This window comes from Garra rufa, chromosome 11 (assembly GCF_049309525.1).
Source record: "Garra rufa chromosome 11, GarRuf1.0, whole genome shotgun sequence".
In the NCBI taxonomy this organism is placed as follows: domain Eukaryota; kingdom Metazoa; phylum Chordata; class Actinopteri; order Cypriniformes; family Cyprinidae; genus Garra; species Garra rufa.
Window position 1 is genome coordinate 48831002 of NC_133371.1, and position 26746 is coordinate 48857747.

General features: G+C 39.5%; 1 protein-coding gene across 1 annotated transcript; it reads right to left on the bottom strand.

Moving 5' to 3' along the window:
• Positions 1 to 1826: 1826 nt before the first annotated feature.
• Positions 1827 to 26746, bottom strand: LOC141345410 (selenocysteine insertion sequence-binding protein 2-like). Its single transcript, XM_073850261.1, has 16 exons — positions 26611 to 26746; positions 18698 to 18864; positions 16334 to 16649; positions 16115 to 16247; positions 15811 to 16031; positions 15696 to 15720; positions 14581 to 14690; positions 14403 to 14501; positions 13414 to 13555; positions 12446 to 12618; positions 11321 to 11441; positions 11038 to 11200; positions 8990 to 9210; positions 6640 to 6794; positions 5520 to 5739; positions 1827 to 3979 (listed from the first exon to the last, which is right to left on the bottom strand). The coding sequence occupies exons 1-16, from the start codon at positions 26629 to 26631 to the stop codon at positions 3414 to 3416; spliced, it is 2853 nt and encodes a 950-aa protein (XP_073706362.1). The 5' UTR covers positions 26632 to 26746; the 3' UTR covers positions 1827 to 3413.

Here is a 26746-nt window from a genome sequence, read left to right on the forward strand (position 1 = left end):
CCTTAATTTAATGTACTGTAGAGTACAGTATACAAAACAACAAACAACAACAAAAATAATCATTCTGCCCAACATCCTGTGTTTGGTCTGGGACAGGCCAAAGAACCTCTTCAGCATCACAGGCTAAATTAGTCCTGGCCAGGCAGCAGGGGTCAAATCCTCTTGCCTGATCCAACCCTGGCACTCATCAACTAAAATATATGAGACTGCTTCTCTTCTTGCCCTTGCCCTTCTTTTGTCTTTTCCACATTGCCGTCATTGTCCTCCTTCTTCTCCTCCTCTTCCTCTTTCACCTCTTACTCTTCCTCATCAAAATTACACATTACTGTATGTGGGATATTGATTGAAAAAGACTGGATAGGATGCACAGTTAAAAAAAATTGAATCAAATAAAAACGCATTTCAACGTCATTGTGAAATAGAAAAGAAAAATAAATTTGAAGTAAAATTGAAAAATGAGTATGCAGTGCATCGTCAATGCATCGTGATGCATCGAGATATTGTATTGAACCGAATCGATGACATGATAATCGTAATCGAACCGAACCGTAAGACCACTGTAGGTTCACACCCCTATTTGTTAGGATAGGACAATATTTAGCTAAGATACAGCTATTTGAAAATCTGGAATCTGAGGGTACCAAAAAAAAAAAAAAAAAAAAAAATCGAAAATCACCTTTCATTTGGACAACTTTTAAGTTCTTAGCGATGCATATTACTAATCAAAAATTAAGTTTTAATATATTTACTGAAGGAAATGTACAAAATATCTTCATGGAACATGATTTTCACTTAATATCCTAATGATTTTTGGCATAAAATGTATAATTTTGACTCATACAATGCATTTTTGGCTATTGCTACAAATATACCCGTGCTACTTAAGACTGGTTTTGTGCTCCAGGGTCACAGATGTGATGTCAGCTTACGTCTTTTGGCTTATTTTAAAGCTTCGTCATCTTCAAGCAGTAATTCAATGCTCATCAATCTAGTAAAAGCATGGAAAGTGTTACCACTGGAAAATGAGGAGATGCTCTGGACCTTCAGTTTCCTCCGGCGCGTCGCTTCAGGACTTCATTCCGACATCAAACATCAGTTCCTGATGAATCAAATCATTGATTTCTCACACTACACAAGTTAAATGGTTGCAAAACTTCCTCACTGTGAGAGATGAAACACATGGTACAGTAGATAGTTTACTGAAAACAGTTTAATTGTATTAACGATCAGTCAGAGAACAGTTACTGCATGTACAGACTTCACCATCAGAACTGCTGGAAAACACACACACACGTCAGAGATGCGTGCTAGTTTCACATTAGTTACCAAAGCATGTTCACGTTTATGTACATAGTGCAAAAGACACGCCAATGAAGATCACTCCAAACACAGAGAGACAGAGAGAGAGACGGATCCGTTAGCACCGCACCGAACGCTGCTACAGAAGCTTATTGCACCGAGATCCTGCCGCTCCAGAACATCGACACGGTTTTACACCAGCGGCGGATCCGCTCGCCCTCGCGTTAGTCGCCGACACGCAATTACCCTCATTAATGTACATCCTCACAAATCCTTCATGTGGAGCGCTCGACTAGAGGCGGAGGAGAAAGAGCAGAGGAAATCAGAGAGTAAACGTGGTTAGAGACACAGTTCTGTACTAACACACACGGACAGGAGCGCTACAGCAATTTACAACGGCAGGAAACCACCCATCCCATCAGTACCAGGACAAACCAAGACACAAGCCAAATAAAACGCCCTCCGAATCGGCTCCGCTTCAAGCGCCATAAATACAACCCAAGACGACGGAATATTAGAAACATTTAAACATGTTATTTACACAGGATTCGTTCATTTGTTCATTAGTTCTGCACAAATCACACATCGAGATGTCTGCTGCTCGTCTTCCGCAGCGTTTGTTAATGCTTTGCCGTTCCTGGTTAAACCACAGAAGACCAGACGTGTGCGAGGAATGAATGAACACTTGCTTCCTTCATTGATTTTAGGAAATAATTCATCCCAACCGTCAATCGTTTACTCACTTCAAACACGTGTGACTTTATTTCTTCAGAGGAACACGGGTGAGATGTTCAGAAGGACGTTCAGCTGCTCGTTTCTGGGGCAGAAGCAGAAAAACACTGTAAAGCATCATACTAGTAATTCATGAGACTCAGTGATTCACTACAGCTCTCAGATATCATATCTTAAAGGGACAGTTCACCCAAAAATGATCAATCTGTCATCATTTAGTTCAATCCTGTATGACTGTCTTTCTTAAAGGAGAAGTTCACTTCTAGAACCAAAGTGTACAGATGATGTACTCACCCACTTGTCATCCAAGATGTTCATGTCTTTCTTTCTTCAGTCGTAAAGAAATAGTTTTTTGAGGAAAACATTTCAGGAATGTTCTCCATATAGTGGACTTCTATGGTGCCCTGAGTTTGAGCTTCTAAAATGCAGCTTCAAAGGACTCTAAACGATCCCAGCCCAGGATCTCATCTATCATAACAATCTTTCTTTTTAATACTATTTATATGCATTTTAACATCAAATGCTCTTCTTGTCTTGCTCTGTCTGAACTCTGTTTTTTCCGGTTCAAGACAGTTAAGGTATGTTTCTGAAGTGTCTCCCTCAACTTACAAAAAAGGTCAAACAGCGATGAAGGATGATTTTGAAGTTGAGAGAGAAAATGAGATGGGAGTTTAGACAAGATGAGCATTTATGGTTAAAAAGTGTATAAATTGTAATTTTAAAAAATAAATAACAGATCGTTTCGCTAGATAAGACTCTTCTTCCTCAGCTGGGGTCGTTTAGAGTCCTCTGAAGCTGCATTTAAACTGCATTTTGAAAGTTCAATTTCAGGGCACCATAGAAGTCCACTATATGGAGAGAAATCCTGAAATGTTTTCCTCAAAAAACAATTTCTTTACGACTGAAGAACGAAAGACATGAACATCTCGGATGACAAACAGGCGAGTATGTTATTTGTAAACTTTTGTTCTGAAAGTGGACTTCTTTAAGTGGATCACAGAAGAAGATATTTTATAATGGAAGTCAATGGGGTCCAAAGTTGGTTGTTTCCCAATGTTCTTCAAAATATCTTTGTTTATGTTCCACATTGGATTTATAATTGATTTTATGGTGAAATGACATTCCTTTTGCTGTCTATCACTATCACTTAGGTTTTCTCTAAATCAAAACATCAGCATATGGACGACTTCTTTACAGTGCTTTTCTTGAGCATCATGATGCTGGAAAGCAGCCTGAGCTTCATCTGAAGATTTAAGTCAGACGTGTTGTGAGCAGACGACGCCAGCGTGAATTATTCCCAGAGTGTGTGAGCGGTTGGTCTGTCCGTGATAGTTTCCTGAGTCAGTGTGTTTGTGTTTGTGGAAGGTGTGCGCCGCGACCTCTCATCCCATGCGCGAGGACGAATCCGCAGCTTCTTTGTCGTCGACCGCCGGGTCAGAAGAGTCGAGCTCTTCCTCGTCGCTCAGCCTCCCCTCCTCATCTTCATCCTCCTCGTCCTCCGTGCTGCTCTGTCTGCTCAGCTGCAGGTTCTCCAGGGTTTTGGAGACCCACGACTCGATCCTGGAGCTGAGCGGCGGCACCTGCACGGAGATGGGCTCGGGCGTGTAGTCCTCCTCCTCGTCTTCCTCTTCATCCTCCTCCTCCAGCATGCCGGGCACCAGTGTGCTTGTGGTGCTGGTCATGGAGGAGTTGAGTCGGTCGCGGCAGCTGCCGTCCAGAGAGCCGGTCTCTGTGCTCTGCTGCGACGCCCACTCCAGCCGGTCGTCCGTACGGGACTCGTCTTTCTCGGGCGCGCGGGTGACCGTGGGGCTCGGGCCGGGGCTGGCCGTCGGCTGCGGAGGCGGTGTGGCGATGGCGCGCTGCTCTTTGCTGGTCGCTCTGCTGATGGGTTCGGCGTCTAGTGGCTCTGGAGCATCTGCGCTCTCCACCATCGTCCTCCAGTTGGTCTCTGCAGGCGGAACAAAACAGATTAGTCAGATGCTCACCTAAATAAAAATTTCCTGTCTTCATGTCTTTCTTTTTTCACTCGCAAAGAAGTTATGTTTTTTGATTAAGACATTCCAGGATTATTCTCCATATAGTGGACTTCAATGGTGCTCAAGGACTGAAGGTTAAAAATGCAGTTTCAGTGCAGCTTCAAACGGCTCTAAATGATCCCAGTCTTATCTAGCGAAACGATCGGTTATTTAAAAAAAAAAAAGTTACTTTTAAAAGTAATGCGTTACAATATTGAGTTACTCCCTAAAATGTAACTAATGATGTTACTTAGTTACTTTTTATGGAAAGTAATGCGTTGCGTTACTTTTTAAATCTGGGCAGGGCTTGCTTGTTTGTTTTTAATGTAAAAAGTTGTATTTTAGTCAAATGTAAAAGCCTTTTCACAGCAAAAGCCTCAGGTTTAGAGAAAAGTAAATTGACGTCTGTACAGTAGACCACAGAAGAACAAATGTCAACTCTTTAGCAATAAAAAAAAAAAAGGAAAACAAATGTTAGATTATCTTGAGTCATTTTTGCTTATTAGTATGGATGAATTGGATCATCGAAGGTCTGCATCAAAGACATCGGTTCATAAAATGGGATTAAATACATAAAGGATATTTGTATTATTGAACATATTTAATTATTGCAGGTTTGTGTCATATTCTAATGTCACTGTTTTTTGTTCATTTTGAGGAATACTGGATCTGTTTTTTAGTGAGTGAGATGAATTAATGCATGTTCACATTTATTCTAGAACTAAAGGAACATCTTACTCTTGATTTCTCTCAACATGGGGACAGGAGAGCTTTTAATCAATAAATGGGGGAAAAAGTAACTGGCGATACTAATTTAAAACAAATATTTTCTTGTCAATTAAAAAGTAATGTGTTACTTCACTAGTTACTTGGAAAAAGTAATATTATTACATAACTTGCATTACTTGTAATGCATTCAAGACAGTTAGAGTGTGTGGAAAAACTCTCATTTTCTCCTCCAACTTCAGAATCACCCTCCATCGCTGCAGAAGTACCGACCCAGTGTTTACAAAGTGAACGTGCAAAGAGGATCAAACACCCTTTACAAAAAAAAAAAAGGTAAAACAGCGATGTAGGATGATTTTGAAGATGGGAGTTTTTCAACATACCCTAAGTGTCTTGAACCAAAGTGCACAGAGTATGAATGCACATGACAGAGCTAGACAAGACCAGCATTTGAGGTTAAAAAGTGTAACCTTTATTCCTCGTCTGGGATTGTTTAGAGTCCTTTGAAGCTGCATTTAAACAGCATTTTTAACCTTCAATCCGTTGAGCACTATTGAAGTCCACTATATAGAGAAAAATTCCTGGAATGTTTTTCTCAAAAAAAAAAAAAAAGAATTCTTTGCGACTAAAGAAAGAAAGAGATGAACATCTTGGATGACATGGGAGCGAGTAAATTATCAGGAAATCTTCATTCTTAACACAGCTTGTTTAAGACACAAAAAGTGAACTTGTTTCTGTGCATCTTACCGTATTCCTTCTCGTTGACCTCTGAGATCGGCTCGGAGATGACGCTGCAGAAGGAGATGGCGCTGGCGGCAGACGGGTTTCTGGAGTGGCCCATGTGGTGCGTGACCTTCTTGACATTCTTTAGCGCCTCCTCGGCCTGCTCCTGCTCTAGAGCGCTGACCATGTCCTTATACGCCCTCCGCGCCTCCTCCGTCAGAGACACCAGCTTATTGAACAGAGCCTGAACACACGGATACAGTCACGCATCTGGCAGACGCTTTTATTCTTACATTGCATCTCAAGAACTACACTAACAGTCAAAAAATATTTGAACAAAGATTTTTTTTTTTTTTTTAAAGAGTCACCAAGTAAAATTTTGAAATATTTATACTGTTTAAAATAACTGTTTTCCATTTAAACAGATTTAAAAATATAATTTATTTCTGTGATCAAAGCTGAATTTTCAGCATCATTACTCCAGTCTTCAGTGTCACATGATCCTTCAGAAATCATTCTAATATGCTGATTTGCAGCTCAAAACCATTTATTATTTTTATGATGTTGAAAACAGCTGAGTAGAATTTTTACAGGTTTCTTTGATGAATAGAAGTTCAGAAGAACAGCATTTATCTCAAATAGAAATCTTTTGTAACATTATGAAATGTCTTTATCATCACTTTTGATCAATTTAAAGCATCCTTGCTAAATAATAGTAATTGCTATCACTTCTTTCCTAAAAAAGACTTTATTTCAGATAAATGCTGATCTTTGGATCTTTTTATTCAAAGAATCCTGAAATTTTTTTTTTAAATATTGATAATAATAATAATCAGAAATGAGCATATTAGAATGTTTTCTTTAGACTGGAGTAATGACGCTAAAAGTTCAGCTTTGATCACAGAAATAAATTACTTTTTAAAATATATTCAAATAGAAAGCAGTTATTTTAAATACTAAAAATATTTCATAATATTACAGCTTTTGCTGTATTTTGGATCAAATAAATGCAGGTGAGAAGAAGAGACTTCTTTAAAAAACATTAAAAAATCTTACTTATCTTGACTTCTAGTGTATATCTGATCAGTTCATGCATTTCCTAGGAATCAAGTGAGTGTGCATGTGTTTGTGTTTGTGTGTGTACCTCTGCTCCAGAGAAGTTGAATATTCCCACGACGCTCACCGGCACCAGTTTATTCACACAGCGGCCCAAAGCCTTTCGGCCCAGAGCGAACACAAACGGGATCTCCTGCTCCCGCGCCATAGCGATGACGTTATAAAGGGCCTCATCCAGACCTCCTACACACATCACAAAATAGAAAACACTTCAGCCGCAGGGAGACTGGGACATGTGCTGTTGTTTTGATATTTAAACCAAAGATTCACAGCGGACCATGAGACAACCTGAAACTCTAAAGCATTATTTCCATTACATTGTTGAAGTAACCCAATTCCAATGTTTTCCTCCTATGCGGCACAGACCGGATACGACCCACAAATGTGTAACCCAGAAAACAGGCCATGGATTCTGATATTCTCAGATTGGTTTCAGGCCTCTTTCACATGTGGAAATAAATCTGACATGAATCTGCATCTGCTACGGAAGTGGAAATAGAATATTCACTTGTCAATACAAGTCGTTCTTTGTTGAAAAAGGAATGGTGGCGAAGTGACGTAAACTCAGTGTTGCCTGCAGAACTGGGCTACTTTTACACTTTTTACACCGTTGCTGCATTATTACGACAGATTGAGACCTCTGCGGATGGAAAAACTGTGGAAAAACACATTCGTTTTGAACAGTAGTTCACAGTCATTCGGTGTCAACTCAACCAGAGGTCCCAGGCTTACATTTTTGATTTTGCTAATATTTTTTCTAAAAAGATAGATATAAATATTAAATGTCATGGGTGAATATTTATTGAATAATACACTAAGAGGCAGGTCAAAATGGCAATGTTCACCTGAGGATCAGAGTCAAGTTACAGAAGGGTAAAAATGACTTCAGAAAGCTGGCAGCATCATGATGTTATTTTCACACAGAGATTGGTAGCTCTATAGGTGAAATCTGTTGACTTTAGCAATCTTCGTTGCATTATGTTTTAATGGGAAAATGGCACTTTTAAAGTTTTTCTCCAAAGCTTGCATGCCTGTAACTCAAGAAGTATTAAAGATATCTTAATGCTCTTTTAGATATTGGGTCTTCACAAACTTTCTCTTTGGCATCTTTATTTTTATGGCACTACATGGTTCAGTTCCAGAGATATTGGAATTTCAATATGGCTTCAGAAGTAAATCGTTAAAATGTACATATTTTCAATGGTTAAAAACCAAATGTGGGTCAGTTTGGAAAAAAAAAAAAAAAAAGATACTTCTTTTCTTTTAAAGAAGAATGTGTGAAGAACAAGTAATGTTGAAACTAGAGATGTATCTCGTTTTCTTCGGTCAAAGCAACTGCATTTAACACACCAGTCTGAGTGCCATAAATATTCTTTTTCCAAAGCTTGCGTTCCGATAACTTACAAAGTATTAAAGATATCGCCATTTGATTTTAGATTCTATTTGTTAATAAACACTTCTTTTAGAATCTTAATTTTCAAGGAGATGTGAGGATCTCAATGAGGCTCGATGTCCAGATCGTTGAATATTACCCATTTTCAGCAAATGTTGGTCACTTTGTATGCCGCTGATACTTATTATTTTTGAAGAACAATGTCTGAAATGATTTTGAAATTAGAACTGTACCTTGTTTCCCTCTATCAAAACCACCAATCTCTGTGTAAAAATAATATAATGATGCTGCCATCTTTCATTTTTACCCCGCTGTAACTTGACTCTGAATCTCAGGAAAAAATTCCCACTTTCAAAAAAGATGAAGCTGAGGCCAGTTGTCCAAAAAGTTTAATTTGGATCAGAATGATCTGGACTTGGAAATCCCATGTTTAGCTATGCATCTTACGTTTGTGCCAAAATTGGATTGGATCTCCCTCATCCAGATAGAGACGCTTCAGATTTCCAAATCTGGATTCCTAGTGCTCTAAGGAGCCTCTAAAGGGACTTGGTAATGGAAAAAAGCCAATGTTTTGCATTCTAGTTTTGCATTACATTTACACAAATAACTACTCCTGACTGGTCCATCTCCAAACCAAACCTTCAAATTCAATTTTATATTTTTGTTTGATATTGACAGCTGTTTGGGGATTTGGGGATAAATTACATGTTAAAATGTTGTATTTTTTTGGACCAGTTTTAAAGATTTATTACATTTTTGTTCCCGAAATCCACCCTTCTGCTTCTTTTTTTGTGCCAAAAGCATTTTGAACAGCACAAACTGAGGATTTAAGAATCCAAATTCACTTTTTTCTTTTGAACAACCCATTTTCAAGATTTGGTCCAATCCAATGGCCAAAATCCTATCAGATTACTTTTGGGGAAAAAAAAAAAAAAAAAAAAAAATCAGATATAGTCAACAAATCAAAACTTGGCCCATGTCTGACCTTTGGCCTGGATCTTCTCACAGTTGGGTGAGATGATGACACACTTGATCTTGTGTAGTTTCATGTGTTTGGTGACCTCTCGCAGCCCCATGACCAGACGCCGCTTGGCTTTGGCTTTGATGGGCTCCTTCTGATAAACCCGCTCCTGAAACCGAACCAACTCCTGCAGGAGCAGCGTCACGCTCTCATCGATCTCCTTACTCAACACCTGATTACAGTACCTGACACACACACACACACACACACACACACACACACAGAGAAAACACTTCAACATCATTATGCATCACACCAAACTGTTCATCTCAGAGTGATCCAGAGTGTGACCCTTGAGCACAAAACCAGTCTTAAGTAGCATGGGAATATTTGTAGCAATAGCCAACAATACACTGTAGGGGTCAAAATTATTGATTTTTCTTTTATACCAAAAATCATTAAAGATCATGTACCATGAAGATATTTTGTACATTTCCTACCGTAAATATACCAAAACTTAATTTTTGATTAGTAATATGCATTGCTAAGAACTTCATTTGGACAACTTTAAATAAAGATGCACCAACTGTTCAGCAACCGAAACCAAATAAGCAAAAAGACCGAATAAATTGTACCGAACAATGATGTGGCACGATCAAATAGAGGCGCGCACTAATGCACTAAGACAAAAATAATTCCAACAGCTCTATTAATATACATTTATTCTAACATTCTCCTTTGCTCAGCAAGGCTGCATTTATTTGTACAGTAAAAACACATGCCTGATTCAAGAAGGGGCTCTTAAAAAAGGCCAAAGAATATTATTTTACTAACTTAAATAATAAGTGCAATTGTGCTTTGTTGGTAGGCTATAATGTCTACTAAAATGTTACAAATCTTAAATAAATATTTTAAAATTGTTGTTTAGTAACTGATTTTTTTTTCACTTTGAAAAGCAAGACAGCTGTAAAAACGCAAATATTGGCTAATTAATTTATGCAATGGTGAAAAAAATTGGCAAAATACATGGGGGGGGGGGGAACACGAAAACCTGTGATCAGTAATCTGCCTTCGACCCAGTGTTTAATTTTGTTCAGCTTCGGCCAAGAATTTTCATTTCAGTGCATCCCTATATTCTAATGTTTTAAAAGAAGTCTCGTCTGCCTAAAAACACATTCCTGATTCAAGAGGGGGGTCTCAAAAATGGCCGAAAATATTATTTTACTAACTTACTAATTTGAAGTTAAATCGTGCTTTGTTGGTATAATGTCTGTTGGAATATTAAAACATTTTCAGTGTTAAGTAAATATTTTTTAAATTGTTAAGTTGTTCTGAAAACAGGGCAAAACAGTAAAAAGGCATTTTGGCTATTTAATGGGCAATGGGGGAAAAAAAGGCAAAATACAGTACATGGGGGAAAGAAATGCAAAAAAAAAACGTGTTCGGTCTTCACCCCAGGGTTTCATTTTATTCGGCTTCAGCCAAGAATTTTCATTTCGGTGCATCCCTAACTTTAAAGGCAATTTTCTCAATATTTAGATTTTTTTTGCACCCTCAGATTCCAGATTTGCAAATAGTTGTATCATAACCAAATATTCTCCCATCCTAACAATTCAGCTTTTAGATGATTTTAAAACAATTTACCCTTATGACTGGGTTTGTGGTCCTAGATCACATTTCTGTGTGTTCATGCACAGCTGCACATGAATAAAGATGATAGACAGTGATACACTGCTTACACACACTAACATCTGGATCAGTGTGATGAACGCAACGCTGCTGTTGTAAATTGAGCTTGTCATCATATTGCGTCCAGAGAGAATGAAAATAAGTCATTTTTGCAGGGAGGCCGACAGAAAATACTCCTTATTGTTGAGCCCCTCACACACAGTGTATTGAGCAGCACAGTGACTCTGCTGTTCCAAACCCACTCTCAGCCCGCAGGAGCAGCAGCAGCACAAAGGCTGATCTGAGATCTGACAGGAAGAGTCTGTGGGTCGCCGTATCAGGCAGGAATCTGCACTGCTGTGACCTCAGCGACCTCTGACCTCTGCGTGCGTGTTTGTACTCACTCTCTGAACCTACGGCTGTGGATCTTGGTGATGGCGGACGCAGCCATGGGGCTCCCGATGCCGGAGCTGGCGGGCGAGCCCTGAGACACGGGCGTGATGCTGTACGGAGAGTTCTGACTGGCTGGAGACAGGGACGCATCACTGGGCATGCTCAGACCGTTCTCTACAACACACACACACACAGGAGACAGATGAGGACTTCTGCCCACATTACACATCAAATATTCATGACTGTATTTGTACTCATATTAGTGATCTGTGTGTAGTGTTTATGTGTTTGTACCATCCTGCTCCTGTGTGAGCGGATCGGTGAAGCTCAGAGTGTCTCTCTGCTCGTCGGCTCCAGACACGCTGTGATCAGACGAACTCTTGCCCTTCTTCACCTCACGCTCCTGCAGAATGATCTACACACAGAGAGAGATGCAGGGGTTAAAGGAGAAGTTCACTTCCGGAACAAAAATTTACAGATGATGTACTCACCCCTTGTCATTCAAGATCATTCATGCCTTTCTTTCTTCAGTCGTAAAGAATTTTTTTTTTTTTTTTTTTTGAGGAAAACATTTCAGGAATGTTCTATGGTGCCCTGAGTTTGAACTTCCAAAATGCAGTTTAAATGCAGCTTCAAATTAGTCTAAATGATCCCAGTCGAGGAGTAAGGGTCTTATCTAGCAAAACTATGTTATTTTCTAAAAAAAAAAAAAAATACAATTTATATACTTTTTAATCTAAAATGCTGGTCTTGTCTAACTCTCAATGCACATGTGTACTCTGCACTCCGGTTCAAGACAGTTAGGGTATGTCTAAAAACTCCCATCTCATTTTCTCCTCCAACTTCAAAATCATCCTACATACATTTTTTATAAAGGGCGTTTGATCTTCTTTGTACATTCACTTTGTAAACACTGGGTCTGTTCTTCCGCAGCGATGTAGGACGATTTTGAAGTTGGAGGAGAAAATGAGATGGGAGTTTTTCGACATACCCTAACTGTCTTGAACCGGAGTGCAGAGTACACATGTGCATTACAGAGCTAGACAAGACGAGCATTTAAAGGTTAAAAACTATACATTTTTATTTGTTTTTAGAAAATAACTGATTGTTTCGCTTCGAAAAGACCCTTCTTCCTCGTCTGGGATTGTTTCGAGTCCTTTAAAGCTGCATTTAATCTGCATTTTGGAAGTTCAAACTCACATGCACCATTGAAGTCCACTATATGGAGAGAAATCCTGACATTTTTTTCTCAAAAAACTATTTTTTTATGACTGAAGAAAGAAAGACATGAACATCTAGGATGACAAGGGGGTGAGTACATATCTGTACATTTCTGTTCTGGAAGTGAGCTACTCGTTTAATGCTGCGTGATGTCATATCCTGTTATGCTGAATGTCGTGTGTGTGTTTTGTGGAGCACCTTCTTCATGGCGGTGGTCTTCTTGACTTTGGGAATCTCTCTCTCTTTCCCTCTCTTGATGCGGGGCGCGCTGGAGTCCAGGATGTTGTGAGGAGGGGTGTATGTGTTTTTGAGTCCTGTCACTCGACTGCTGCCACTGCCATCTTTACTGTGCAGAGCGCCCACTGTCCCGACTGACAACAAAACATACATATTTATATTTTAAATAAACACTTCAGCCAAAACTGATGAAAATGTGCCCGCCCTTAGAACATCCAAGATGTAGGCGAGTTTGTTTCTTCATCAGATTTGTAGAAATGTGTCATTCCATCACTGTCTCACCAATGGATCCTCTGGAGTGAATGGGTGCCGTCAGAATGAGAGTCTAAACAGCTGATAAAAACATCACAGTAATCCACACCACTCCAGTCCATCAGTTAACATCTGGAGAAGACAAAAGCTGAAACAAAGCCATCATTAAGATGCTTTAAACTAAAATATGAGACCATAATCTATAATAAACGCTTCTCCACTTTTATCTCTTGCATCAAAATCCAGCCACATATTTGTTTAGAGCTGTTTTGGATATGTGTTATTATGGATTATGGACTCATATTTTAGTTAAAAACATCTTAATGATGGATTTGTTTCAGCTTTTGTCTTCTCCAGATGTTGACTGATGGACTGGAGTGGTGTGGATTATTGTGGATAATTGTGATGTTTTTATCAGCTCATTCTGACGGCACCCATTCACTGCAGAGGATCCATTGCTGAGACCGTGATGGAATGACACATTTCTACAAAACTGATGAAGGAACAAACTCATCTACATCTTGGTTGGCCTGAGCATGAGTACATTTTCATTTCTGGAACTTTTCCTTTAAAATGTGTTATGATTATGTTCAATTTCTATTTAGTTTTATAGCTCTTATTGTCGTTTTACCTATTTTAGTACATCAAGTTAAACTAAATGAAATAAAGTAAAGCACCTGTGTATGAGAGTGGTTTAGTGTTGTTGAGTTGTCGTGCTCTCATGGCCTGTTGTTGTTTCTCTAGTGCCGCCAACATGTCGCCCAGATCCAACTGCACCGGCGTCCTGCTCTTCTTACCGGCTGCTTTAGACAGAGCCTCCTACACACACACACACACACACACACACACACACTGAGTTATCCCACCATGGCAGATCTGATGTTCAGGACAGTGTGTGTGTGTGTGTGTGTGTGTGTGTGTGTGTGTGTGTGTGTGTGTGTGTGTGTGTGTGTGTGTGTGTGTGTACTTGTACAGCTATCTTTGTGAGGGCCGTTTTGAGTTTAAGACCATCAGAGTGAGGACAATTTTGTAAAGTAAGGACATTCTGGCCCGTCCTCCTTTTCTAAGGCCTGTTTAAATGCCTGCACTGCAAAAACTGCTTTTCTTACTTAGATTTTTTGTCTTGTTTCCAGCCAAAATACCTAAATTCTTAAGGATTTTCTAGACGAGTAAAAATTATTTTCTTGTTTTCAAAAAAGCAAGTGAAAATTAAGTAAGTTTTTGCTTAGAAAAGGCAAAATAATCTATCAATGGGGTAAGAAATTTTTTTTTTTTTTTCAAACAGAAAACAAGATTATTTTTCTTGCCCTACTGGCAGATTATTTTGCTTGTTTCAAGCAAAAACGCACTTAATTTTGACTTAATTTGTACTCATCTAGAAAATCCTTCTTGATTGAAGAAATTTAAGTTGTTTTGGCTGGAAACAAGACAAAAAACTCGTTAAAAAGTAAATTTTAGTTTTAAAAAGCATTTTTTGCAGTGTGTGAGAGTTAAGACTTGGTTTTAAGGATCAGGTTATAATTGGGTAAAGGGTTAGGTTTAGGGTAGGGGTTTGGGTGAGGCACTTAGTTCTGATGGGTAGGTTTAGGGTAAGAAGCTAGATTGCATTGTGTCAATGTATGTCCTCACAAATACAGCTATACAGAGTTGTGAGTTGTGTGTGTACCTGAAAGTACAGCGGCTCAGGTGTGAGGTGTGTGTTGGGCGTCTCTGAAGCAGTCAATCTCTGTCCTCCTGCACGACCAACGAAGTTCATCTGGAAGTCCTGTGGGTCAGATGATGTAGAATAAGTCTCATGTGTCAGAGCAGCTTGTCATGTGACGTGTGTGACGCTCCAGTGTTACCTGAGTGTAGTTCCTCTGCTCAGGTGTTCTGCTGCCTCTGTGATATAGTGTGTTCCTGTCTGTCCACGGCTTCTGGACGGCCTGTGTGGCTACATTCCCCCAGCTAACAGCTGCAAACACACACACACACGTTAAAGGTCAGTTCAGTAACCATAACTACAGGGACCGTGACATTACTTGTTAAAGGGTTAGTTCACCATAAAATGAAAATTAGCTCATTATTCACTCATCTTTCAGGCAATCTAGTTGTATAAGACTTCCTTTCCTTTCAGACGAATCCAATTGGAGTTATATAAAAAAAAATCCTGGCATTTCTAAGCTTTAGAATTGCATGAGCAGGTGTTTCTCTTCAGCAGTCCAAAACAAGTCCAATAAAGTGCATTCAAGTTTCTCACACAGCTCCAGGGGGTGAATAAAGGCCTCCAGTAGTGAATCCATGTGCTTTTTAAGAAAAATATCCGTATTTAAAATGTAATCATCACTTTAATCATCGACGGTGTGCATGTGCCGCTCAGAAGTGGCTAATGTGGACGTGCCGTGTAGAGATTAAAACAAAACAATGGTCTTGAATTAGATGTACAAAACGAGGATTTGTAAAGGATTTTTTCCTTTACTAAAGTAAGAAAGCTTAGCTTCTGTAAACAAACGTTGGTTTTCACAAGACGAGACGAGCATTTGCCCGGAACAGTGTCCATGTACAACCAGTTGGCACAAGCTAGATTAAAGTGATTATTATGTTTTAAATATGGATATGTTTCTTACAAAAACGCATGGATTTGCTACAGGAGGCCTTTATTTACCCACCAGAGCCGTTATGGATGGATGCACTTTATTGGACTTGTTTTGAACTGATGAAGAGAAACACCCGCCTATGCAATTCTACAGCTTGGAAGTGCCAGGATCATTTTTAATATAACTCCAATTTGATTTATCTTGAACGAAGGAAGCCATATACACCTAGGATACCTGGAGGGTGAGTAAATAATGGGCTAATTTTCATTTTTGGGGGAACCAACCCCTTAAAAAGTTATGGTTACAGCTCTAGTTTTGTTGTAATCAACATTTGATCATGTAGTGGTCACTCATAAGCATTCAGGTGAAGTAAAGGATCTCACTTGTCATGACGCCAGCGTCCACTGCCTGTGAACACAAACACACAGAGATGAGAGAACAGCAATCATAATCATCCTCACCATAATGAAATCAAACTAACAGATGAGCTGAACGTACCACAGTGGCTGTGTGCTGATTAGCGGAGGTGTTGGCGGCTCCCTGGTTGTGTTTAGGGCTGCAGTAGCCGCTGTCGCTGTCGATATCAGCCTCGCTGGCTCCCTGCTCACTGGACGACTCCTGCTGTGACGTACGTCTGCGCCGAACTTTGTTCTTCCACTGCTGAGGACTCGCCTGATCGGATGCACATCTGACGCTGCCGGACGCCTCACCGGGGAAATCTAAAAACACATACACAGATTAGGGTGTTCAGAGCTCAGGGGTCATTAGTGCAGGATAAAAGGTCAATAGGTCAGCTCAGTACCTGTCTGCTGCGCCGCATCCACCAGCAGCACCGTCTTGGATCTCCCGTCAGGCCCGGCCGCACACACCTCCTTCTGTACCGCCACACTCCGCATCACGGGGCGCTTTGCTCTTATTGGCTGAGCCGTCGGCTGCTGCGAGTGACATGCAAGTGTTAGCGTAAACTAGTGAGTGGTACAGTCACATCTTAAATGTGTGGATTAAGGACGTAACCTCGTACCTTTTGCAGGACGGGGTTTCGTGAGACGCCTCTTCCTCTCTGCGTCTGGCCCTGTGGCAGAGGCCGCTCGCTGCAATCGGACACGGGGTTGAGCACGCCGGCCTGCAGCGGCCCCGCGTACGGCCCTGGGAAGGGCTGGTAGAAGCCCATGACGGGAGGGCAGGGCGTGGGCATGATGGCGTGGTAGTACGTGGCGTAATCGCTGGCGACGGGGGGCTGCGGGGACGACAGGATGGGGTACGCCAGGTACGGCCCACCGGGGCTCGGGTTGAGCTGCTGCCAGCGGTGATCTCCGTTATACATGGGCAGCTGCCGACTGAACGAGAGACATCACAGATTATGAACAAACATGTACAGTGCCTTCCAAAAGTATTCATACCCCTTCATGTTTTTCACATTTTGTTTTGTTGCCGCATTATGTTAAACTGCTTTAAATGAGTTTTTCCCCACATCGGTTTACACTCCATACACCATAATAATGACAAAGCCAAAACTAGATTTGCAAATTTTACAAATTAAAAAAAAAAAACACTGAAATAAGTAGATTGCATAAGTATTCATACCCTTAACTCAGTCCATAGTTGAAGCAGCTTTACAGCCTCAAGTGTTTCTGGGTCTGATGCGACCATCTTTGCACATCTGCATTTGGCAATTATCTGCCATTCTTTGCCTCACCTTTTCACCTCTCCATCTCTGTCAGCTTGGACATTTTCTAGAGTCCTAGTTGTTCCAGTCGTCTTCCATTATGGAGAATGCTTCTGTCAACCTTCAATGCAGCAGATTTGTTTCTGAACTCTTCTCTAGATCATCGCCTTAACGCAAGTCTGTCTCTGAGCTCTACAGACTCTGATATGATTTTTGCTCTGATCTGCATTTTCAGCTGTTAGACCTTTTCTGAGAGGTGTGTGTCTTTCTAAATCAGACTCATTCACATGAATTTGCCACAGTTTAACTCCACTCCAAGTGTAGGAACATCTAGAAGCAATATGAATGCTCCTGAGATACATTTCCAGTGTCCCAGAAAAGGGTATGAATACTTATGCAACGGGATCTTTTCAGTTTTTTATTTTTAATAAATTTGCACAAATGTTAAAAACCTATTTTTTGCTTTGCCATTATGGAGTAGGGAGTGTAGATTGATGTGGGGAAAAAGGTCATTTAAAGCAGTTTAACATAAGGCAGCAGCATAGCAAAATGTGAAAAAAATGAAAGGGTATGAATAATTTCGCAGGGCACTATATACAAACACTTTAGGTCAGGATTATATACTGGTCTGACCAATGACAGACACGGAAAACTGTTTGGAAACTGTCAGTTTTTCCATTTCCACACTGTAACTCAGCTGTGACACACATACACAGTGGCACAAAGTGTGCACTTCCACCAATTCAAAGTGAACAGGAAGGAAAAGAAGCAGAATCCATTGGGAACAGAGGCAATCACATACATGTGCAACTGTGTTTAAAATCACACCAGACTACAAACAAGGAGAACACTTAAAGGATTTGAAGTATTTCTCCACTTCAAGAACAAAGATTTACTCACCTCTTTGTCAGCCAAGATGTTCATGCTTTTTTCCCCCCTCAGTCGTAAAGAAATTATGTTTTTTGAGGAAAACATTTCAGGAATGTTCTCCATATAGTGGACTTCTATAGTGTGCATGAGTTTGAACTTCCAAAACGCAGCTTCAAAAGACTCTCAACGATCCCAGCCAAGGAAGAAGTGTCTTATTTAGCAAAACAACCAGTAATTTTCTTAAATAAATTAATATTTATATAATTTTTAACATACCCTTGACATACCCTGACTGTCTTGAACCGGAGTGGACAGAGTACACACGCGCATCGCAGAACTAGACAAGACCAGCATTTGAGGTTAAAATGTGTATAAATATGAATTAATTACAGAAAATGACTGATTGTTTGACTAGATAAGACCCTTCTTCCTCGGCTGGGATCATTTAGAGTCCTTTGAAGCTGCATTTAAACTGCATTTTGGAAGTTCAAACTCATGCACACCATAGAAGTCCACTATATGGAGAACACTCCTGGAATGTTGTCCTCAAAAAACTATTTCTTTACGACTGAAGAAAGAAAGACATGAACATCTTGGATGACAAGGGGGTCAGGATTTTTTTATTTTAGAAGGGGGGTAATCCTTAAATCTGTGTGTGTGCAGAAGTCCAAAATGTCCTTACTAATATAGTAAAACCTGTTGAACACAGACTAGTCAGGCAAACCTCAGTAGTTAAAGAGGTTTAGAAATCAGCCAAATCACATCTGTATTCAAATCTAGTGCTTTTGCACAGGTTCCATATCATTCAATATGATTACCAGCTATTAATCTGAGTTTGACTGTGTGTACCTGTTGTTCTGATTCTCCTGTACGAAGGGGTAGCAGGTGATCAGGTAGGAAGGGATTTGTGTGGGCTCAGCTCCACCCTCGCCGCACAGACTCATGGGTAATAATGAAGCTTCAACACCTTTCTTCTGAGGGATAAACGGTTCTACTTCAGCAGAGAGCTTCACATCCTGAAACACAAACACACACTTACATCAACAGCAGGAACGATGCATTACAGGGCTGACAAAAGAGCTGAAAAACTACAGTGACTACACTTTTTACTCAAAGGTTAAATGACTAATATTCAAATCTTATAGAAAATGTCAGTAAGGGGAAAACACTACTTCCCACAAGAGGGCACTTTAAGCAAACATAACCAAATCAAGCGGGACATTAAATAGTTTATTCAAAGCAAAGAAATAACATGAGTGTCCGTTAAACTAAACTAAACTAAAATCCATAAAAGAATCATAACATGCTTAAACAATTACACATACAGTTGAAGTCAAAAGTTTAGTGATAGCTGTTCATGAGTCCCTTGTTTGTCCTGAACAGTTAAACTGTCTGGGAAAAAACATGCATTAAGAGCCAGGGGGTGAAAACTTTTGAATGAAATGGAGATGTGTTCCTTTTTTGCTTATTTTGCATAAACAGCATATTTTTTATTTAGCACTGCCCTTCAGAGGCTACAAAAGACTAAATAAATTCCCTGATAGGGCTGGGCGATATGGCAAAAATGTAATCTCGATAATTTTTTCCCATATTGAACGATGACGATATATATTTCGATATAAGCTGTTGATGTTGCCAGCTTTAAAATAGTATCCCAATGACTAAAGCCACAAAAATTAAAGGGTTCATTAAATTACATTTTAAAGTATAGTTTATTAACAAAAACAGATTACAGATTTGGCCTTAAAAATTAAAACAACTTGCTGAAATAAATTTAAAAAATAAGTGTGACAGAGTATGGTAAATGAGAGTAAATGTACAAAATGTAAACATTAAAATTATTGTAAAAACATAATTTGTAACAATTATTTCTTTATTATTTATTATTATTGACACAATTGTTTATTTTCTCTATTATAGGTTGAGCTATTTAAATTAGAGGCAACCACTGCATTTTGAAACAATCTACAGTATAAATAACAAATTACGACACCGTTCTTTCTTTATAGTATTAAGTGCAGACAATTCAGCCATAATCAAAAGTAGGCTACTCTCTCATTATTCAAAGTGCAAATAGAGACCGAATATTTCAAGCATGATACAGAGCTATAGACATACACAACCTATCATAGTCTACATACTAATAACATCCTAGATATGTCATGTAGCCTCATTTGCGTGCATTGGGGAGTCACTCTCTAAACAAGGGGGATTAAAATTGCTTTTGAATGCGCGTGCGTTTTTTGCTTTCGGTTTCAGTTTTAACAATCGCGCCAAACTCTCAGCTGAGCTGAGAGTAACTTTTCAGATAGCCAAACCACTTTCGTGGTACCTTTCGTGCTACCTTTTTTTGTCGACAATTTCAACAACTTTGGATGATAACTCGAGGTTAGTTTCACTTTCGTCGCTGCTTCCACTCTCTCTCTCTTTTTTTCACGTCCTGGTGTTAAATTTGCTTTGCAAAGTGCGGTAGGAAATGAACTTTGTACTTTGACGTGCACACGCACGCTGCACGCTGATTGGCTGTTGTCGCATATTTCTGCTGTGTGATTGGCTCTTAGATTAATCCATATCGAGCAAAAAATGACTAGAGCATATCATCGTTATTAACATAAATTTTATCGCGATTCGATATGATATCGTTTATCGGCCCAGCCCTATTCCCTGATCTTCAAAGTTTTCACCCCCAGCTCTTAATGCATGTTTTTTCCTTCTGGAGCATCAGTGAGTGTTTGAACCTTCTGTAATAGTTGCATATGAGTCCCTCAGTTGTCCTCAGTTTCAAAAGATGGATCTCAAAATCATTCAGTCATTGTTGGAAAGGGATCAAATACACAAAAATGCTGAAAAAACAGAATTTGTGGGACCTGACGGATTTTTCTGAAGAACAGCAGACAGTTTAACTGTTCAGGACAGACAACTATCACTAAACAACTAAAATCATTCCGGTAACAACACAGTATTAAAAATCAAGGGGATGTCACCTTTTGAATGGGATCATTCTTATAAATTCCACTCTTGTGGCCTGTAATGTAAACATCTTTTATGTGAAATATCTTATTCAGGTCAGTACTAAATAAAAAAACAACATGCATTTAGCATGATCCCTCTTATTTTGGTTAAATAATTAACATTTGGCAGATTCTGAAAGGTGATTGTACACTTTTGACTTCATGCAGTTTAATGCACAGAACATACAGCGCCTGACTGGTTCAAAAACAAAAGTTTATATAACAGAGTGTGAACACAAATCTCCAACACTTGAGAAAGATTTCTGAAATCAGCATGTTTCATGTCTGTCTAGTATGTTTACAACTCAAAACCAGCTATGACAATATAGAAGACGTATAGCAGTTTCTACATCCATAAACATGACTGCTCCGTTTACACAAAGCTTTCAGTAAGCACTGCAACCGCTGTATGTTGTGGGTTGAGCAAGTCTGAATTATTCAGATATTCACTATTTTCATTTTACAGATCTACTGCATTTAGGGAGGCGTCTGACTGCTATGAAATTCTGATCAGTGCGGGAAACGCATGCATTTCCTCCTACAGAAATTCCCCTTCATCACACTTGCATATCTGTGGCTACATTCAGCGTCACAACATCAGTGTACTGCACTAACAACAAACATTACAAAACACCTGGAGAACCTGAGATCTCCTGAAAGTTCAGCAGCTTAAATAAAATTTAAAAAAAAACATCACACAGGTGAGTAAACGATGTCAGAATAGACACGTTTGTCTGAATTATTCCGGTTGGATGTCTCACAAACAATAATTACGGGAATCTAGAGCGGGAACACAACCAATGTGATCACGTGACTGCTGGTCAGGTGTTTGTGATGTCATCGCATTCCACACATTCCTGAACGTCTCAGGTGAAACACAACAAACTAGATCTCCATCTTTCCCATAATTATGTCATGAAGCAGGAAGAGTTAATAATTAATCAGCAGTTGTGGAGCATGACTTGCACACGCAGCGATCACAGGCTGAACACGCGTGTGTACGGACACTTCCTCATCACAGCATTAGCTAATAGCACACCGTTTAAACAATGTTTCAAAAAATCATACTATTAGTGGAACAGCGTGAAGCTCTCTTTATTTGCTTCATTCTGGAATCACGATTCCAGTGCAGATTTTTTTTTGTGTGTGTGTGGTTTTAAGTGTAGGTTCAAAAATATGTTACAAACTCACTTTATTTTTTTACAAAACCATATAAGGGGATATAAGGGGTGAAAAGCACAAGATAAATGTTCACAGGTAGGATGCATGCGTGCCTGAGTGTATTTATGTAAAATGCCATATTTAAGTCAACATTTTTGTGCTTCTTTCTGTTGTGCTCCATCTTGACATTCACTAGTCCTTTAGTGTTAACTGTAAACATTAACTTTACATATGCACATTCATTTTCGTTCATAATATCATTGAGAATGAATACAAGTGAGGCTGTTCACTTAAAGCTTTGAGTAAAATTGTTGAGGCTGACACACATTGATGAATCTTGCTCATGCATGAAAAACTCACTTTACAAAGAGTGATATTTCATCTCAAATGAAGTGAAGCAACTCTTGACTGTCAGAAGCGTTCTGACCTAAGATGTAATATGATAATAATGTAACGGAAAAAATAGAAGTATAACAATAATAATGAGAGCATCTTGATTCTCTGATGAAACACACAATCATTAAGAGACAAAGGGCACATCTGATGCGAAGATCCAGAGCGCTGACTGTGTGTGTGTGTGTGTGTGTGTGTGTGTGTGTGTGTGTGTGTGTGTGTGTGTGTGTGAATGGAGTGTGTGTTATAGCATACAGCTGTGATTGTTCGTCTAAAGATGGTGGGCGGAGCTCCGTACGCTCTTCCGATTGTTACATCACACACAGATCTGCTCTCTCGTCCAATCAGATCACAGACGGTAACATCAGTCCACGCTGATAATCATTTTTTTATAATCGTCTCCAAATGCAAACACTCCTATCGACCAGATTTAACCTGACTTTTCACAAAACATTAACATTTTGTGAAAAGCGGACTCGATTGGGCTCAACATCACACATCTAGACTCACAGCTGATGAACGGATGTGGATTCAAACTGAGCGTCACTTCAGGGATTAAAGTGAGGATGGAGGCTGTCGTTAAGCTAATTAGCCAAGAAGCAGGAATGGACAGATCAGAGTATGCTAACAATACACACACACACACACACACACACACACACACACACACACTGAAGCACTGATGTGAGCCCATCATGAACCTGTAGACTGATGAGACGCTCTTCAGTTCCCACAAATTCTTTGGTTTTCCAGCATTTTTGTGTATTTGACCCCTTTCCAACAAAGACTGTATGATTTTGAGATCCATCTTTTGACACTGAGGACAACTGAGGGACTCATATGCAACTATTACAGAAGGTTCAAACACTCATTGATGCTCCAGAAGGAAAAAACATGCATTAAGAGCCGGGGGTGAAAACTTTTGAACAGAATGGAGATGTGTACATTTTTCTTATTTTGCCTAAATATCATATTTTTTCAGTTAGTACTGCCCTTCAGAGGCTACAGAAGAGAGTTAGATGTTTCCCGGAAGACAAAAAAAAAAAAAAATTATCCTGATCTTCAAATTTCAAAAGTTTTCACCCCCAGATCTTAATGCATGTTTTTTCCTTCTGGAGCATCAGTGAGTGTTTGAACCTTCTGTAATAGTTGCATATGAGTCCCTCAGTTGTCCTCAGTGTGAAAAGATGGATCTCAAAATCATAAATAAATACACAAAAATGCTGTAAAAATAAAAATAAGAAGAATTTGTGGGAGCTGAAGGATTTTTCTGAAGAACAGCAGACAGTTTAACTGTTCAGGACAAACAAGGGACTCATGAACAACTATCACTAAACAAAAAAACACAGCTGTGGATCATTCAGGGAACAAACCAGGATTAAGAATCAAGGGGATGTAAACTTTTTATAAATTCAACTCTTATTTTCTCTTGTGGACTAAATAAGTACTAAATAAACAATAGCGTGCATTTGTATGATTCCTTTTATTTTGCTAAAATAATGAACATTTTGCAGATTCTAAAAGGGGGATGTAAACTTTTGACTTCAACTGTTTATTCCACAGAAGAAAGCAAGTCACACCAATTTGTGATTGACCATGAGTCAATGAGACAAAATGATCACTTCTCAGTGTGCTAGACCTTTAAACACAGTAAAATGTTTAATATTTAACTGAGCATGGTATAAATAGAATTAACCTATAAATGTAATAAACACACGGAAGTGGAAAACGTGCAGAACTCTTGAATGACAGGAGACCTGCATAGATTCAGAACAGATGAATGTGAGGCCGAGAGAGATAGAGACAGAGAAAGAGAGAGAGGGAGAGAGAGAAGTGGTGGGCTGCACTAATGAGCGAGGAGGGACGCTTTTGTCTTTTCAGCATTTCTGTTTCAAGATTGTGTTTAGAAAACAGAGGGTTTGTTGTGCTGAAGAAAGACAGGACAAAGACAGACAGACAGAGAAAGAGAGAGACAGGCAGGCAGAGGAACTGAGGATGGAATCATACAGAAACAGTTCTTCTGGGTCAGCCCATCTCAAGCTGCTCCACCATTTTTAACTGATTGCCTCCATGTATGTGTTTGGTTATACAGGTGTTTTAAAGGATTACTCCACTTACAAAATAAAAATTCCCTGATAATGTACTCACCCCCAAGTCATTCAAGAACTTCATGTCTGTCTGTCTTCAGTCGCAGGGAAATTACGTTTTTTTATGAAAAAACATTCCAGGATTATTCTCCATATAGAGGACTTCAATGGTGCTCAACGGATTGAAGGTTAAAAATGCAATTTCAATGCAGCTTCAAAGGACTCTAAACAATCCCAGCCGAGGAATAAGAGTCTTATCTAGCAAAACGATTGGTTATTTTCAAAAAAAAATAAAAAATACAATTTATATACTTTTTAACCTCAAATGCTGGTCTTGTCTAGCTCTGCAGATCAACACAGTTAGGGAATGTCAGAAAACTCCCATCTCATTTTCTCCTCCAACTCCAAAATCGTACAAAATCCTACATCGCTGGAGATGTACCGATCCAGTGTTTACAAAGTGAATGTGCAAAGATGATCAAACACCCGAAAATGAGATGGGAGTTTTTTGACATACCCTAACTGTGTTGATCTGCAGAGCTAGACAAGACAAGCATTTGTGGTTAAAAAGTGTATAAACATGTTTTTTTTTAAGAAAATGACTAATCATTTTGCTAAATAAGAGCTTTATTCCTCTGCTGGAATCGTTTAGAATCCTTTGAAGCTGCATTTTTAATCTTCAATCCGTTGAGCACCATTGAAGTCCAATATATGGAGAAAAATCCTGGAATGCTTTTCTCAAAAAAAAAAAAATTCTAATTTATTTGCAGTTAAAGAAAGAAAGACATGAACATCTTGGATGAAATGGGAGTGAGTAAATTATCAATAAACTTTTATTCTGAAAGTGGAGTAATCCTTTAAGGACTAAGACTCGAACCCTTTTCATAATAAACTGACTCCACAGTTCATTTGCAATCAACTTCTAGGTCAAATGCAAGAAAGCTATTCTATCTGTGCGTGTAGTTTCTAATGTGCTCTGGAGATCTGTGTATGATCAGCTCTGTATAAGAGACATGCGAAATACAGTCAAAATGATAAAACAAGCTGATGGTTTACCTATATCTTTCAAAGAAGTAATCACTCAAAAAATGAGGAAAATTAAAAACTACAATTGAGATGAACTGAAGAAACACACCAGCATTGTTCAGAGAACACAAACACACACATATACGGCTGTGACACAGATATGAGCAGATCTGAATCAAACAGGAACACGAGTGTGAACAGAAACAGAGAAACTGATCTGACGACAGACAGAAACATCACAGATGCGTTAGGAATGTGATCAATGCAGAAAAACCTGATGGATCAGATGTGATCAGTGCCTGCAGAAACTAGACACACACACACACACACACACACACACACACACACACACACACACACACACACACACACACACACACACACGATACACACTCTAATCCACACCAAATGACCTGGAAAGAACTACATTTACTGTAAAATCAGTCACTATCACAGTTATATAACACCACAGTCACTGTAATATCTCTCAGCTCTTATCAGCTGTTTCAATGAATGTTTAACTGCTGTAAACTCAGTCTGTTATTGTTTCTCAGTGTCAATCACACACACATCAATAACCTTCATAAAGCAGCTGTGGGTGATCAATAATCATGTTTCCTGATGGTACAGGTGTGGTATAAGACAACAGTACTATGGTACTCTGACATACACCGTGGTCCTCTGCTGTAATATCTACTCGGTTCTCTGAGGTAGTTTACCACAGTATTACCATGGTACTTTAAAAGGCGATTTAGACTCACATTTGACTTACTGCGGGCTGTTTATATTCTCCTCGTTCATTAATAATCGACTGATCGGTGTCAAACTGATCTAGTTTTGTTTAATTGATAACAGGGGCGTCATTGTTTTGACGCGTCGCGTCGCTCTCGGCATCGCGTCAGCTCTGATACACACACATATGAAACACACACATCGCTCATGTCACACACATCTGAGTGTTCGATCACAGAAATCGGTGTTATTACGTCGTTTCGGACTTTAATCCCGCGAGCGCTGCTAATGCTAAAGCTAACGTGACGCCAGCGGGTGTAAATCGCGTCTGTGTGCGGTGAAATCGCCATACCTTCCTCTCGCCTCCGTCCATCTCGCTCGCCGACACCGGAACCGAGCCGCGTGCAGCTGTCAGGAGGCCGTGAGCGCGCGCATGATCCGGTGCTGCTCCGGTTCTGATGTCCGTCACCGACTGACTGACTGACTGA

What these genes read in the sequence shown, in the direction of transcription:
- LOC141345410 (XM_073850261.1), bottom strand. Translation starts at nt 26,631, where the DNA reads ATGGACGGAGGCGAGAGGAAG. An exon ending in CTGAGCCGCTGTACTTTCAG is followed by an intron (nt 13,556 to 14,402) that starts GTACACACACAA and finishes GTGTGTGTGTAG; the next exon opens with GAGGCTCTGTCTAAAGCAGC. An exon ending in AGACCACCGCCATGAAGAAG is followed by an intron (nt 11,442 to 12,445) that starts GTGCTCCACAAA and finishes CTCTGTGTGTAG; the next exon opens with ATCATTCTGCAGGAGCGTGA.